The following is a 17,631-nucleotide window of genomic DNA, read 5'->3' as shown; positions in this document are numbered from 1 at the left end:
ATAATGTATCGTACAATTCAAGGCCATTTTGGACATTGTGTTATTTGAATAGGATGCTCCAACAGCAAGTGTGCCGGGTTGTAGTTCAGATAGAGGACAGTTGGAGTCTCAGATGGAGTCTCAGGTTCAGTCTCAGGTGAGCCATTAGTATAAGATATATACTACAATGTAAGCTTAGGTTACTTTTTATATTTTTAAACAAGGCCATTTTTTAATTGAGTGTGGTCTTTTTTTCTAAGGAAAGTGTTCCAGATAGCATCAGAGAGAGTAGTGTGGGAGACAGCGGTGAAGGTGACAGCAGGGAAGGAGACAGCAGTGAAGAGCAGAGTAGTGCAGGGTACAGCCTGGATATTCAGTCCAAGCCTAATCAGCCTCACCCTGAATGCATTCCTGTTCAGAAACTTCCTGAGAAAGTCCTCCGTTTCCAGGAACAATGGTACAAGCGTTATCCATGGCTTCATTATAGCCCCACAGTAAAGGGAATTTTGTGTTTTCATTGTGTAAAAACATACACCATAAACAAGAGCATGCTTTCCAAAAAGGCAGACCCAGCCTTCTCCTCAAAAGGTTTCACCAATTGGAAAAATGCCCTCCTTAGGTTTCAGTATCATCAAAGTAGCAAAGCTCACCACCATGCAGTCACAGTCTGTAGCCAAGAAGGAACCCCAGTTGATGCACAACTGTCGACTGCATTAGCAAGACAGCAAGAAAACAACCGACATTGCCTTGAAAGCATTGTAGGCACTATTCAGTTCCTTGCGAGACAGGGCTTGGCATTACGCGGGCACAGTGATGATGAAGGTCATTTTTACCAACTTTTGAAACATAAAGCCAAAGAAGATGCTCGCCTCACTGACTGGCTCTCCCGGTCTTTCGATTATACATCTCCCCTCGTATAAAATGAAATTCTGAAATTGTTAGGCAATAGTATAGTCAGACACATTGCAAAATCCATACAGGCTTTACCTGTACTACAATATTCAATTATAATTGACGGCACACAAGACATCTCTGGTGTAGAGCAGGAGTGTATTTGTATTAGATATGTTGACCACGATCTGGTGCCACATGAAGTTTTCATAGGGTTATATGAGCTTTCGGGGACTACAGGGGAGGCAATCGCGCGGGTAGCCAAGGATGTGCTGTTAAGGCTAAACATCCCTGTTACTGGATTAAGGGGCCAAACTTATGATGGGGCAGCCAACATGGCAGGTGTTCACTCTGGCATGCAAGCCGAGATAAAGAAACAGCAGCCCTTGGCCCTGTTCTTGCATTGCAGAGCCCATTGCCTCAACCTAATTACACAGGCAGCATGCCAGTCCAGCCCTTTAATCAGAGATGCACTGCAGTGGGTGCATGACCTGGGGACCTTGAGCAAGATATCAGGGAAATTCAAAGCTACCTTCTCTGCAGCAGTAGCAGCCTCGGAGGGACCTTCTGCCTCACTCAGACCTCTCTGTCCAACTAGATGGACAGTGAGGGGGCCTGCTGTTAGAGCGGTACTTTAACAATATGATTGTGTCCTGAGCAGTTTAGAGGAGATGGGGGCCAACAATGCTAAAGCAAATGGGCTGAGAGACAGATTTGAGAAGGGGAAAACAGTCCTTGGCCTTAATTTAGCGCTTGAGGTGATTGAAAGACTTGAGGCTTTGAACAAGTCTCTCCAGAAGCGGACTGAGACAGTTGCTGGCATGATGAGTGCAATTGGTTGTGTCAGAGATTCTCTAAGGGCCAATAGGAGTGAGGCGAAATTCAGGGAGATCTTTGACAAAACAGAGAAGATGATTGATTCCCTGGGGATTGAACCCATTCAAGTACCCCACCAAAGGGCCCCCCCAAAGCGTTATACTGGGGCAGCAAGCCAGCACATTGCGACAGCAGAGGAGTGGTACAGGGCAGAATATTACAAACTAATGGACTCTGTAGACACCCAGTTTGAAGCGAGATTCAGCCAGCGTGATTTGAAAGTCTTACGGGAACTTGAGAATGTCCTTCTCACTGGAGCAGTGAGTTCAGTGACAAATGACTACCCAGAGCTTGACAGCATCACTCTAAAAGTACAGCTGTCTATGTTTCATTCCAAATACAAAGTACAGTCCATTTCAGATGCAGCTGATCTGTTCAGAAGCATGACTGTTGAGGTCAGGGGCTTGTTTGATCAGGTGGAAACCCTTTTGAGGCTTTTATTGGTTATGCCTGTGTCGTCAACAGAGGCTGAGTGAAGTTTCAGTGCTCTGAGGAGGTTGAAAACATGGCTCAGGACAACAATGACGCAGGCACGGTTGAACCATGCTGCCGTCTGCCATATCCACCAGGACAGGTTGGCTAGTATTAACATAAAAGAAATATGCCAGCAGTTTATCTGTGTCGGGGCCATGCATTTGGCTCCTTCATGCAAGATTTGGGTAGTAAATAGCTCAGGTCAGGCTCAAGTAGGCTTAAGCTACAAACTCAATGTTTGAATGGCCGTTTTGCCTTTTTTTCTTTGTTTGTGAATGGTTAACATAAACAGTATTTAACGTAAATTTACTTTTACAATTGAATTCTACATGTATGTCTCACTGTGAATAACCTAAACAAGAATTAATAAAAAATTTGCTGGACCTTAATATCTTGACTACTGGTGTATTATTTTTGTGGGAACTGTACAGAGCTAATGAATGTTCATTGGTAACTCTAAGTAGCCCTCCTACTACATTTCCACTTTTATTATTCACACTTTTCATACTTATCTATGCAGTGTGCACTTTCATTAGTTAATTAATACAAAATGCCCAAAGACTGCAGCACCCAAACTCATATTACCTGCTTTACTTACAGATCCTGAAATTTCAGAAACAAATGTAATAACAAAACATCTTACACATGCCTTGGCATGTGATAATGGTAAAGTCTCCTGACACTTTAATGATTTGCTTACCAAAAAAACCTAATTCTCAATCTTGCCAATCTTGTCCCTTGGATCAAAAGGGATTTGGGAAAATTTCCTGGATGAGGACCCCCAGACCCGCCCGCTAAACAGCATCAACATACGCACACATTATGTCCCCACCAATGTCAACACCATTGTTACGCCCTTGCAACCTTGTGATTAATAGCAAACCCACCTTACCAATTGAGCTCCAGCAACCCCCAATATAAACTTAGTGTCAACTGCAACTGGGTTATGTGTCTATGTGTCTATGGGTCTACTAGTATGTTTACAGTCAGATCTATCTGCCAATCTGGGTGTTGGTCCGGGGGGTTGGTCTAATAAGCAGCAACACAGAGCTATAAGGATGCTGTGCTCTCACACACGCGATGCATTGATAGTCACACAAAAACAAATACGTGTCATTCTCTAGCGTGCACTTTTGCTCATTTACTCCAGATTCCAGAACATTGGATCTTATTTGCAATCTCATTATCAATATGCAGGAGACTCCTGGAACTTCCGGGAGAGTTGGGATGTCTGGTAATGCCATCAAGAGTAGTTTAATGATTAGATAATGTGTTTCTAAGGTGTTTGGAGCCAAGCATAATAACTTCAGTTTAATAGCAGAAAGTTGCAGGTCATCCAGGCCTTTATGTCCTTAAGGCATGGGTTGCATTCATTTGGCTTTATTAACAGATAGTTCAAGTTAAATGATAAACTGTAAAATATTATACCCTCATTATATTTGAGGGTTAATGACAAAAAAAGGGTTAGGGTTCGGTATCGGCATCAGCCCCAAAATTCCAGTATCAGCTGGGCTCTGCTGTAGACTTCAACAGTAACCACAAACATGACACAAAAACCTACTCCAGGCAAAAACAAATCAATTCGTGTTTGCTTTGCACAACACCAAGGAAAATTATTTTATATGCAAACCTGCTTGGCAATAAACCAGTTTCGTATTCACAGGTCACAAGTCATAAAAATAGGTTACTTTTTCCTGTTAAATACTGACTACATCTGGCAAATAGTACTGTAGTTAGAAAAGTATCATGCCTAACGGTTAATGTGTTCAACATGATGAGTACTTTCAGTTTGAGCAGAAATGGATTTCTTTATATCTACTATCTACTAGTGTGTTTACTGTATATAAATATCATCATTTTTTATGTGATTAGAAATCTAATGCCAACATGAGGAACCATTATGTTCTTGCTATACCTCTCAACATGTGATTCTATTTATAGAAAAAAGTGTACAGTGCAGGTTTCAGTCAACATGTGTATATGTTTCCTAATAAGGACATGCAATGTGACTTGTCTGGCCAATCAACTGCAGCCTTGTCTCTAAAGAGAAGAGAAGTATAGAGATTCTTTCCATTCAACACAGCGATTTGAACATGATGACATCTCCGAACCTTGTTCTGTATCTGGCATTTCTGTTCTTGGGGAAAATGGGTGAGTGGTGTTATGTAACAAGAACTTGTACAAATGTTGTACATATTTCTTAATGTGCCAGTTTTTCTGAATTTTGTCACTTTAAATGTATTTTTAATTTGCTTTGTCTTTTATTTCACATCAGCTCAAGCAACTAATGAGAAATCTTCCTCATCTCAACAAGAAAGCAGTTTTATATCCAGTAATGTTGGTGAAAGTTTGACTTTACAATGTTTCTATGAAGATGCTGCTGCAACAAGGGTTTACTGGTATAAGCAAACTGTTGGAAAGAAGCCAAGGCTCATCTCCACCCTATATGTGTTTAGTAAAAATGGCACTTTTCATGATGAATTTAAGAACAATCGCTTCAAACTAGATACTACAAATGGTAAAAATCACTTGACAATCACACATTTGGACATTTCAGACTCAGCTACTTACTACTGTGTTAGTTGCTATTTAAGTATGTCAGAATTTTTGGTGGGCACTACTCTCAATATAAAGCGTTCAACTTTGGTGCATCAGTCGGCATCTGAGAGCATCCAGCCAGGAGGCTCTGTGACTCTGAACTGTACAGTACACACTGGGACCTGTGATGATGGAGAACACAGTGTTTACTGGTTCAAATACTCTGAAGAATCTCATCCAGGACTCATTTACACACATGGAGGCAGGAATGATCAGTGTGAGAGGAACACCAACACACAAACACACACCTGTGTCTACAACTTGCCGATGAAGAGTCTGAATCTTTCTCATGCTGGGACCTACTACTGTGCTGTCGCCTCATGTGGACAGATACTGTTTGGAGATGGGACCAAGTTGGACTTTGAGCGTGAGTAACACATTAGGAGACACTGTCCTATCTGATATACTCTTACTAAAACATGCTGAAAGTTAATTTACTGATTTCTGACTCTCTGCAGATGAGGTAGACTCTCTTGTCTTGGTGTATTTCTTGAGTGGAGCTTTGGCGTTCACCACCATCCTCAGTGTTTTACTGGCTTTCTCAATGTACAAGATGAAGAGAAACAGCTGCCAGTCAGGTACAGACAAATTATATCTTGTTTATGACAGCTCATTCATGGAATTGTTATTATTTTTGAATAAAAGATCATTCTCTTTTTCTTGATCAGAGCGTCAACATGGATTTGCAGCTCCATCCACAGCAGACGCAGAGGTGAATGCAGGTTTAATTAACTGTTTAACCACATTTTTATAGCAATGCAAATAATCATGTTGTAGACATTGTTTATATCATGCTTTCATTCACTATTACACATTTTATTGGCAGGGTTATCAAGATGCAGACAACCTTCAATATGCTGCTGTTAGTGCCAAAGCAGCAAACAGATCAAGAAAAGCGAAGAACACCAATAGTGAATGTGTGTACGCCAGTGTAAAGATGTAGAACTTACAAATATGGTGACACTTTATTAAGCTATTTTATGGAATATTTTACGGTCTACTGTTGTGTAAGGTAAAGTCTTAGGATATATTTTTGCATTGTGAATATCTCTTTGTGCTTTGGTTGGTTTCAGGACACTCTGCTCTCTTTGTTGCTTGTCTGTGTGCTTTTTTCTACATGGTGTCTGTTACTTTTTCTTTAAAAATAAAATATATATCTTTAAATCATGTTCTTTTTGAGATTATAAAAGTATCTTTTGATTGATTTACACTGTCCAACTACCTACTGTGTGAAGTGATGAAGGGAAAAGTGGTATTACCTATTCTTCCTGAATGAGTTTTAACCTTAGTATGTGCGTTTCAATGAATATTTTCTGTCAGTAATGATGAAATAAATCTAAACATAGAACACTTTTTTTGTGTTCACATTCACAGCATTAAGTCACTTAAGGCAGTTGAATGATATGAGTGTGTGTGAGGGTTACAAATATATTGTATTTGCATGGTCAATAGAGTACTATAACCTTTAAGTTTGCATTGGAATTTGTTTACTTTATATTATATTGGAGGTTTTCCTCACAGTAGTTTTGCCTTCTATGTTGACAAACTGTATTTATAAGTCTAAAATAGCCAATAAATGAACTCCAAAATGTCATGAATGTCTTCCCAGGCCATCATATTCTGCATTTCATGTAGCCCCATTATTCTATTAGGGGGATCAAAGTTGTGGTTCTGCAACCAAACTGTCTGCCTTTTTAAAAATAAAACCTATCATCATATAATACCTGTAATCACATTATTATATATAAGTAGCCTATATCCATGATCATTTTACTATTTTCAGAAACTGACAAAAACACCTTTTGAGTTGGTTCAGTGGTAGGAAGTGCAGTGATCTGTCCTTTAATGCAGCCGATCTGTGCTGTGCTTTCATTATTATGATAATTCTCTCAATAATCAATCAGGCTAAATGACAGGCACACGTTTACTTTAAAGTGTGGATTCCAGTAAGGGCTAGTCCTTGATTAAAATTAAAATTCATCAACTTCTCACTTGATTTCTAACCTCAGTAAACGTTTTCAAAATGTATTTATGGTCTCAATTGCTAGTTTAAAGCCTTCTTCAATGCAGTATGATGTTCATTTGGGACATTTTGGCCTCCCTGATTTTATATGTGACGATAAAGCAGGGTATGCATTAGGGCGTGGCTACGTCCTGATTGACAGATTGATTGACCAATGTCCTCGAGATCCAGCCCTCGCAACCAATCGCAACCTCCCAGCTCCGCTGTTGGCTCCACCCATGACTCCGCCTCATGCCCATATAAGTAGAATGTGTTCTTTTTTCCCGGCATGCACCTGAAATTTTCAAGATGGCGCTGCCTAGATTTGAAACTATTGGCTTCCGAGCAGCAGTCCACAAACCAATGGGTGACATCACGGATGTTACGTCCATTTCTTTTATACAGTCTATGGTTCTGTTGCAGTTTTTAGACTTGGCCTTGTGAGTATTGAGAATAGTGACTCTCAGGTTTAACATAGTTAAACAAGGTTTAATTATCCAAATCACATTGTGATGTCTTTCAATTCTTTTTAATTTATATAAACAGTTTGTCCTTGTTTGATTTTGAAGATGGCCTAGTAGCCTTCAACCTACTACCATTTTAGGTTATATCATGTTTTGTGTATATAATTTAGTATCAAATACTAATTCTTGGCATGTTCTTGATGCGTTCTTGGTTTTCATAGCACTATCAATCTAACTAGTGCAAATGGTTGTTTCCTGACATTATCCAAAAGGTTAGTAAAGTAGTGTGGACATTCACAAAGTTCTTTTTATTAATATTATTTGTCTGTGAAGCCCCAGAACAGTGCTCCCCACTCCTGTAGATTTTGGCATACACATGCATTAACCAGACTGTCTTCACAAGGAAAATTATGAAATAAACATAATATTTGTGACTCAAAAACAATATATGGTCAGATGGCATATATAAAAGTTTCCACATACAGAGGGCGAGGGGTGAATTGAGGTATGAACCAAACTGTGGGCTTTGCCACAACAGGCCGCTTTTATTTCCTGTTTCTAAACATGAGTCTGGACAGTTAAAAAACACAAAACATCAACAATCGTCCTCTAACCTTAACCCCATGGTTATTATTGTAGTCATGACCATAAAGGCCACATAACCTTAAGGAAGTAGCAGTAACTTTAACCCACTCCGGGTGTTTTTTGTGACTAAATTAATTAGGTATCTCAAGATCTGACAAAGGCAATGTGGAAGTGACTTTCACCTCCATTCTCTCTAATGGTCAACAGAAGCCATTTGGAGCTCTACTGGCTCCAAAGAGAAGACCAACTGTAGGAAGTCTATGAGATAATGACATTACTCTCACTTTATTTATTACTCCAGTAAACATTTTCCAAATGAATCTAAATGGCTAGTTTCAAGTCTTCCTCAATACAGAATGATGTTCATTTTGTAAATCATGGTTCCATTTACAGTAGAATAGACAATAAAGTAGGGCATTAGGGTGCCTACATTGTAATTGACAAATCAGTACTTCTGCAGTATAGACATAGCTGTCTATATTTCAGTGTCTTTGCAGTTCATGAAAGTTAATTGTAAGATTTTGGTCAACTAATAAGTCTTGTTCAGCATTGAGTTGTACTGAAAGACTCTCTTAAGGACACGGATGTTCGGTTTTTTTCCTTAGCATTAGCCTTAGCATCATTAGCATCATTATATACTGTATTAGTCAACCATAGACTGTAAATGCACTGAGCTAACCAAGCTAGCACAAGTAGGGTCAGGTCCACCCTTTCATCCTAGTCACATCAGATTAGAACAAGTGAATGGGTATTAATGTAACTTAAAAAAAGAGACAGCGAAAATTCAAAGGATGTGACGAGTTTCCCTATGGCCTATACTCTATTCCATCCACTGTCCCCGGCATAATGACACAACGCAACAATATAAGCTGCACATATTAGCCCACCAATTAATGAGATGTCTAGCTGACCCTGTCTGTTGATCACAACACATTTCACAACAAAACACAGCTTCCAAACACTCACAGCCAAAACTTTTGCCTGGTTTCGCAGACAAGGCTTATATCAAGCCAGGAGTAGGCCTAAGTCAAACTAGTAAAGCTAGGTCATTTAAGTGGCTTGCATGAGCGTGGCTTACATTTGTCTTAGTTAGTCCCAGACTGTGGAGTCCTGGAGTAAGCTTAAACGAGAACACCTAGGTCAAGCCTCATTAGCCTAAGTGGTAGCACAGCCTGTTAGCCTATTGGTGCTCATAAAAACCTGGAATGGAATTGAGGACAGCTTTGCTGGTGGGAATTTTGACACCAAACATGGCTGAAGCTAAACGAACACGCTCAAAGAACTATACTGAGTATGGAAAAAATCTACTGTTATTGAAAGTAAAGTCTATAGTGCTGCTATTGAACAAATGAAGAGGAGTGCTTGGGCTGCCATTTGCAGTGAATTCAATGCAAATGAAAATGTAACCACAAGAGCGGTACAGCAACTGCAGGTGAGACATGTCTATTATGATCTGTATATGAAGAGCTCTTTTCCAAAACGCGATAAACGCCAAATTTAAAAAAAATGAGTTTGTCATGCCATTTTGCTGTGTACTGAACCTATTCACTGTTCCACCAGCGTTTCATGCCAAATCGCTATATTTCCTTGTTTAAAATGTACTGCAAGATGCAGTTCCTCTCCAAACCGCGATAAGCGCCAAACCTATTTTTAGCCAGAACGCGATATGTCCTCTCGACCAATCAGCGTTCGGCTGGCGGGAAGTTGAAGCGAGAGAGTTTTGTTTGGTATTGTTTATTATTGTCTTCAAAACAATGGATTTTAACCGTGTTGACAATTTTGATGGTCTGGATGAGCCTGTGAGACAAACACCTGGGGGTAGGAAACGAAGACTTAATATAGAAAATCACAAAAAACAACAGAAAAAGAAGGCTCGTTACTCCGGTGGGGCTTTAATACCAGCTGTCGGATGTAAACATTCAGCTGCGACTGTTTTTTGTCAGGCCGAAAAGCTGTCGTCGGACGACCTGATGTTAAATTTCAGTAAATTTTATGAAAACCCCAATAAGGTTGAACAGGACCGGGCATTGCTTCACCTTATGAGCATTACGCCGGTGAAAAGGCAGCGTGCCAAAGTTCAAGACGAAGAAAAGAGAAAGGATCGCAACGTGTCAGTGAGGTACAGTCTCCTGTATAACAGTCACCCTGAGAAGGTGCCTGTTTGCAAGTCGACCTTCATCGAAGTGTTAGGTGAGTTTCATTTCAGAATTGACTAGTTTAATACCGTTTTGTTTCTCCCTTGTCACAAAGATCTTTTTTCTGTAAACAAGCATACTAACGTGAAATGCTAAGTACTGATAATTATACTAGCCTCCTGATGTCATTGCTATGGAGCAGGGGTAGTGTGTGTGTGTGTGTGTGTGTGTGAGAGAGAGAGAGACACATACAGAGAGAGAGAGAGACACACACACACACAGAGACAGAGAGACACACAGAGAGAGAGAGACACACACGAACACACACACACACACACAGACAGAGAGACACAGAGAGAGAGACACAGAGAGAGAGAGAGATGTATATGACAATCTAAATAATTTACTTTCACAGGCATCAGCAAAGATCGTGTCTCTCGTGTAGCACAATATTACGCCAAGACTGCTGAGGCACGCCCAGAGAGAAGAGGTGGTGCCCGACAGAGTGAAGAAAACGACAAAAGAAGGCAGCTTATTGTTGACCACATAGAGTCATTCACCTGCAGGGCCAGCCAGTATGGGCGGAGAGGAGCACCAGGTCGCAAGTATCTCCCTAGTGACTTGAATGTGCAAAAAATGCATCAGCTCTTTGAGGATCAGAATCATGTTTACACCAGCTACTCCCTCTTTTATTCTGTCTGCTCTAATGATTTCAATCTTGGCTTTGGACACCCAGCGACAGACGCATGTTCTGATTGTGCAAAGTACAAGCTTAAGATTACAGATCCTAACCTCACCCAAACAGAGAAGAAGATGGAAACGGCATCATTCATCTTACATCGTCGCAGAGCTCGTGTGTTTTATGACCTGTTAGGCAGGGTTGCTGAAGATCATGTCACTGTTTGTTTTGACATGATGCAAAACATGGTCCTACCAAAGACCCCAATAGGACAGGCCTATTACTCTGGGCAGTTGTACATGTACCTGTTGGGTGTTGTTGTGCACCATGGAGAAAAAAGTATGCAGACAAACGACGATGTCCATCTCTACGTGTGGCAGGAGAATGAAGGTAGAAAGGACAGCAATATGATTGCATCTGCGCTGAGTGACTGCCTCAAGGTTCGACTTCGGGACAAAATCAGCAAATCCAGGGGGCTTCGGCTGTTCAGCGACTCTTGTTATGGGCAAAACAAGAACATGAACATGGTGTCCATGCTCATGGAACTTCGACACTTTTTTCCCAACCTTGGAATAGAGCACACCTTTCCAGTTAGGGGCCACAGTTATCTCCCAGCAGACCGAGTCTTTGGCAGAATTGGGCAGAAGATCAGGAAAACTGACACAATTCTGCTACCACAAGATTACCATGCCATTCTGCAGCAATTTGTGGTTGAAGTTTGTGTTTACTATGTGATTTGTTTGATGTAGCAGACAATGGTTCTACTTTTTACAGAAAAAGATTGAAGATTGAATGTAAATGGACTGTACTTATATAGCGCCTTTCTAGTCTGTGCGACCACTCAAAGCCCTTTACATGACATGTCATATTACCCTTTCATACACATTCATACACTGATGGCACTGACTGCTACCACGCAGGGCGCCAACCTGCTCATCAGAGGGATCTAACATTCATTCACATTCACACACCGTTGGCACAGCAACGGGAGCAATTTGAATTTATAATCAACAATATTGTTGTTTGATTTAACAATCATTGTTCAACATGTCCAGACTAAGCCAACAAACAATCTTAACAGGATAAATTGAATATTTGCAAAATGTGTGGGTCTAGATAGAAAATGTAATTTTCCTGAAAACTATTAAAATGGATTTATAGCGTTTTGGAAAAAAGCTCTTCATATCATGACATTGTTTATATTGAATGATATCTGCCTAGGCCAGAAGAGAGAGAGTTACTACTGGTGGTGGATCCCCACCTAGTAAAGACAAGACCAATGAATTGGCTGACTTCTGGATGGTATACCAGATGATGACTATTTGGACAGTGGACATGAAGAACTGAGCACAAATGGTAAATATACGATAGAAACTAAATTAGTTACCTCATTCTGTACATATAGATTATTCCACTGTCTGTGTCTGTCTTTATTTTTATTTCATTCTAAGGACCATGTGAGTTTTTCCCAGAGGAAATCATTCTAACCCTGGTGGAAGACTATGCACCGTCCACATCTGGTATGGCTTCCCAGAGAAAAGATGTTGCCATAACCTTCCAGCAGAGACCAAAAAGGATGTCCACGCATGAAAAGTTAGCCTTAGAATTTCATGAGCAGAATGAAATATCTGAAAGAAGAGCATGACATGAAAATGAGAATTCTACAGGTCGAATTAGATATGAAATTAGAAGAGAGAGAATTTTTCAGCACACTACTTACGTTATGTTGTACACAACAAACACTATTAACCCTCCTGTTGCCTCTTGTGTACGCTAACTCTACCCAGTCTTCTGGGTCCCTCAGGCCCCTCCATTTCTCCAGCAGGTTGTGCTTAACCCTCCTGTTGCCTCTTATGTTCAACCAATTACTGTTCCTCTATTGATACTAAGGATGAAAATTCTTTATTATTACAACACTTTCTGAACTAACGAACTTACAAAGTGTTACAAAAAACAAAAACAGTAAGAATCCTCTTTGGTCCGTGTATGTTCTGGTATTTGGATTTTCCGTTCATGAATGGGAATTCAAAAACAAAAAACGACTGCTTTATTTGATTTTCGTTTTGAAATACAAAAACAAAAACTGAATTACACTGCATTTTTCTTTCATTTTCTATTTCATATAACAAAAATAAATTCACTAGTCAACAGGAACGAAAAAACGGACCAAAAACAACCATTTATTCATATTCTCGCACCGGAAGCTAGGCAAGAGCGCATGTCCAGGAGTGAGACAATTAAGGAGAGTAGGCTAATGACGGAGACTTCGAAGAGGAAAATGGACCAGTGTGTCGTGTTCAGAAAGAGCAAGAGAGTTTGTCTTCGCCATGAAGACATGACTGCTAGCAGGCACGTGCACACATAGGGCACTAGGGGTGCTTGAGCCCCTGCCCTTTTTGCCTCGTATTAAAAAGTGCCCTGTGTGTGTGTGTGTGTGTGTGTGTGTGTGTGTGTGTGTGTGTGTGTGTTTTAAATAACATTAATTCATTCCTGTTAGGGGGGGGGGGGGGGGGGGATGGCGGTACAAAAACTCCACGGTATTTTACGTACCCATTTTCTTGTAATACGAGGTTGTTGTGTGTGTTGAGCCTGCTGCTTCTCTGTCCGTTGCGGCTCCGCTCTGTCACAGAGCCGCCAGAGAGAGAGAGAGAGAGAGAGAGAGAGAGAGATAGCGGGCGAGTGAGGGAGAGAAGCAGCTGCCCCATGGATAACTGAGGAGACGTGACAGTGGAGCAACTTGAACCTGTGAGTTATGGTCTAACAACTAGTCGCCGTCCACTTATTCAACGTGCTTAAATATGGGTAATATTCAGGCGGGGAGTTCCTATCCTCTGAAAAGAAGCCAATGTGGAAGTAACTTAGAGCTGCATTCTATCAAAAGGCCACCAGGGGGCATCCTCCCCGCTCCGCCGTTAGCCCCGCCCATACCGCCTCATGCCCATATAAGTACAATCTGTGTTCTTTTTTTCCCAGCATGCACCTGAAATTTTCAAGATGGCGCTGCCTAGATTCAATACTATTGGCTTCCGAGCAGCAGTCCACAAACCAATGGGTGACGTCAAAGACGTTACGTCCATTTCTTATATACAGTCTATCGTAATATTTCAATAAAACGCTCTATTTTTGTCAATGTGTCAGCTTCTTTTTTTGCCGGACGTCAATTCAGCACAGAGCAGATCGTGCGGGACAGGAAATCGTGTACAAAATACAAAATAAAACACTGGGTTAACTTTCAAAATAAAATGCACCGTGTTTACGGCGGATCATGTTTCCCTCACTACAGGTCTGAAGTACTGGTCCGAGGTTTAGATATAAAGTTTATTGTGACTTTGATAATGTGAATGAACTCATGTTGACAATAATTTGTTGACACAAAAGAAATGGCAATTGCATGTCACTTTCACCTACACAGAACACACAGCTAAGTAGTTAGCTTTCTATTAGCACTTTATTTTTTAATTTTACATTAATTTCCATATTGTGTAATGTACTGGAAACATTTTTCCAGTCCATTACACAATACTGCCCTTTTCTGAGTTTGAGCCCCTGCCCCTCTATAATCATGTGCATGTCCCTGACTGCTAGTAAACTTAGTCGGATCTATCAGGTAAAAACATTTTTTTTTAAATAAAATAAAATTCAGGTTACCTAGATCTGCCTAAATGACAGCTTCCGGTGCGAGAATATGAATAAATAATTGCTTTTGGTCCGTTTTTTCGTTCCTGTTGACTAGTGAATTTATTTTTGTTATATGAAATAGAAAATGAAAATGAAAAAAAAATGCAGTCTAATTCAATTTTTGTTTTTGTATTTTAAAACGAATATCAAATAAACCAGTCGTTTTTTGTTTTTTAATTCCCATTCATGAAGGGAAAATCCAAATACCAGAACATACACAATCCGTGTATCATTCGTTCTTTCTATTTTCGATTGGAAATCAAAAATCAAAAAAGTAAAAAGTGACAAATTATTTTGTTTTTTGTTTTTAAATCTAACACAAAAAAGAAAAAAATGTCTGTTTTTTCATATTTCAATTTTAGGCTCAAATAAAAAATACGAAATGGAAAAACGGACGACAGGACTGAATTTGACTTTAATATTTAATTGGTCGTGACCTGGAAGTTTGGTAATGAGCGTTAACGTTAGCTTTCTAGCCGCAATCGATCTGGACCACTGGACGAGCCACGTGCCATCAACCATCGACCATGGAGAGCTATGTGCTGTTTAAGGGAACAAAGCGTGTGACGCTAAAAGAGGAGGACATGACTGATAAAATCAGCAGGATTTTTCAGATTACATAAAATTATTCTTCTTTCTGCTCACTTTCCATGAGATTTGGGAGGTTTTTGTTTTAATTGTAGCTTATTAAAATGCAAGATAATCTTTCTGACTGATTTATTGCCCAATATTGCCGTATATCTCGCTTTCGGAGAAGTTCCGCTTCTTTCCCCCGCCCTCCCCCCTCGTCTTTGTTGTCACTTTGTAGCTGCTCCACAGAGGGCACATGGCTAATTAATATGCACGTGCTGACCATATATGGTTGTGTCCAGGCGTTCCGGGGGCAGAGTATGAGATGTGATATATCAATGGAAAATTGCGAAATTGTCTTTTCGCCGTATGCAAAAATGTAGTAGCAGTTTTACATCCTTTTTGATAAATGAGGCCCCAGATTTGTAAGGATATATTTACAATGACCAGTTACCATCACTCATGTAAACCTATCAGACAGTGGGTGTTGCTGTTTGCTTTCTTTTTTTTTTAAAGTATATTTTTTCGGGCTTTTTTTGCCTTTAATGTACAGGACAGTAGAGATAGACAGGAAACAGAGAGAGGGGGAATGACACGCAAGATAAGACTTGGCTCGGGATTCGAACCGGGATCACCTGCAACGAGGGTTATAGCCTCAACACATGGGGCGGGTGCTCTACCTGCTGAGCTATGCTCAACCCGGCTGTTTGTTTTCTAAAGATGACAATCTCCATCGTATTTTCGTAGTTTTTATTTGAGCCAAAAATTGAAATATGAAAACCAGACATTTTTTCTTTTTTGTGTTACATTTAAAAACAAAAAACAAAATAATTTGTCACTTTTTCCTTTTTTGATTTCCAATCGAAAATAGAAAGAACGAATGATACACGGATTATACACGGACCCTCTTTAAGTCTCTTTTCTTGTCCCGTGTGTCACTGTCCCCATTTGGTATCATTTTCCTATAGTGCTCCAGCACAAGTGCTGCAAACCGCCACAGAACACCCACCGCAGATGTACCTGCGGCAGCTGCGACACACAACCCTGGTCTTTCTGTCCTTTTTTTCAGTGCACATCTCACACCTCCTTCTCTTCTGCGCCCTGCCCGCAGGTGACTCTGTGGCAAGCAGTCGGTCATGCTCCCTGTCCATGTCCCTGTCCGCTTGAAATGCTCTCACCACATCCGCCGCAGCAATGGTTCGCGGAAACCTCGCCCTCTTCTGGATGAGCGGCGCCACCAACTGCTTTCCCAGCCGCTCCAGGAACACCCTTGCTGCGCTTGCCAGACAGCCACACGGGGTTCATCTCCCACCATATCACAAAGGCGTTGTACGAAGAGACATCTATGAGGTTGTGGAACACCACAAGAGGCCATCGGGCAGTCATTCTCCTGCAGGTTGTCCACACCCCCTTTGGTGCTGTTGTAATCCAGGACCAGCGCCGGCTTCCTGTCCCGGCGCTCGCTGATTTGTGCCTCCTTGTGCCGCGTGCTCATCAGCAGCACCTTCTTGTTTCTCTTCGGGATGTAGCATACCACCGCGGTGCTGTCCGTGAAGGCGAAGGTCGACGAGAAGATCTCTCTGCCCTTGGTCGTGAGCAGTGCTGCCGGGAGCTCGGGCTTGTTCTTTCGCACCGTGCCGACCATGGTCATGTCCCTCTGGAGGAGCCTCTGCCCCAGCTCGTACGAGGTGAAAAAGTTGTCCCACGTGACATTGCGACCCCCTCAGTCCTTCCCAGTGTACACTTGCATCTTCCAGGCGCAGCTGGATCTGGCGTCGCATGCCGCCCAAAACTTTATCCTGTGCTTAGCAGGCTTGCTGGGTATGTACTGCCCGAAAGGACAACGACCTGAGGTGGGGTGGGGACCAAACACAACAACAAAAAACCCCCCCAAAAAACCAAACAGTTCGGTAATGGTTACCATATGGTCCAGGTCGCATATTGTACCACACAGACTTACAGCATATTCTAACCTCTGAATGGTACCAGTTGCTCGTCCACTGTCACATCAGGCCCGGGGTTGTACAGCAGCGACAGACGTGCCACCCACTTGTCCCACACCTCTCTTATGGCTGCCAGCTTGTCAGTGGAGCGCCTAGTGGGTCTGGTCTCGCGGTCATCAAATCGCAGGAGCCTCGAGTACGCGTGGAACACCTTGAGTGGCATAGTCGCTCGGAAAATGGCCCTCCTGCTGTCCGCGTCCCACAGACTTGCCGCCGCCTTGCCTCATGACCTGTACACGCCTGCTAGGATTAGCAGCCTGACATAGGCACGCAGGTCGGTCTCGTCCATGCGCTTCTTCCACTCTTGTCCGTATTTGCGAACACCCTGCAGATTGGTCATCGCCAGCACTATTTCATCTATTTCGGGCATAATCAACAACATGAACGTTGATGCTATGTCCGTCGAAGGACAACGGGGAAAGTTTAGGCTCAAGCAAAGTAACGATCTCCAGTACATCTTCTTTGTACATACGGAAGCGGTCTCTGAAAGTTATTTCATCAAACTGATTCAATGGATTACTCCTATCCACAAGTATTTGTCTGGCTGGCCTCTGTAGCGAATATTGGTCTTCATTTAGATATTCCAAATACTCCATGCTCCCAAACCATCTGTGCTCCCTTTCACAAACAGTACTAAGCTGAAGTTAAACCTGCCTCTTTGCAGGATTAATATGAACTTCAATTTAGTCCTAGAGTA

General features: G+C 41.5%; 1 protein-coding gene and 1 pseudogene across 1 annotated transcript; one reads left to right on the top strand and one right to left on the bottom strand.

Annotated features, from left to right (window-relative positions):
* Positions 1-4,313: 4,313 nt before the first annotated feature.
* On the top strand, positions 4,314-5,761 carry LOC128383420 (uncharacterized). Its single transcript, XM_053343045.1, has 5 exons — positions 4,314-4,371; positions 4,496-5,185; positions 5,277-5,396; positions 5,487-5,530; positions 5,645-5,761. Exons 1-5 carry the CDS (start codon positions 4,314-4,316, stop codon positions 5,759-5,761), a joined length of 1,029 nt encoding a protein of 342 aa, XP_053199020.1.
* A 10,132-nt stretch (positions 5,762-15,893) lies between these two features.
* LOC128383419 (uncharacterized) lies at positions 15,894-17,391 on the bottom strand (annotated as a pseudogene).
* Positions 17,392-17,631: the final 240 nt, after the last annotated feature.

Source organism: Scomber japonicus, chromosome 22 (genome assembly GCF_027409825.1).
Source record: "Scomber japonicus isolate fScoJap1 chromosome 22, fScoJap1.pri, whole genome shotgun sequence".
Lineage (NCBI taxonomy): Eukaryota > Metazoa > Chordata > Actinopteri > Scombriformes > Scombridae > Scomber > Scomber japonicus.
Note: the sequence above shows the minus strand (reverse complement) of the source record. Positions and strands in the feature narration are given on the sequence as shown.

Bases quoted from the DNA above. Each gene is read 5' to 3' on its own strand.
- LOC128383420 (XM_053343045.1), top strand. From the start codon at position 4,314: ATGATGACATCTCCGAACCTTGTTCTGTATCTGGCATTTCTGTTCTTG. The intron at 4,372-4,495 runs GTGAGTGGTGTT...ATTTCACATCAG, and splicing joins TCTGTTCTTGGGGAAAATGG to CTCAAGCAACTAATGAGAAA. The intron at 5,397-5,486 runs GTACAGACAAAT...TTTCTTGATCAG, and splicing joins GAGAAACAGCTGCCAGTCAG to AGCGTCAACATGGATTTGCA.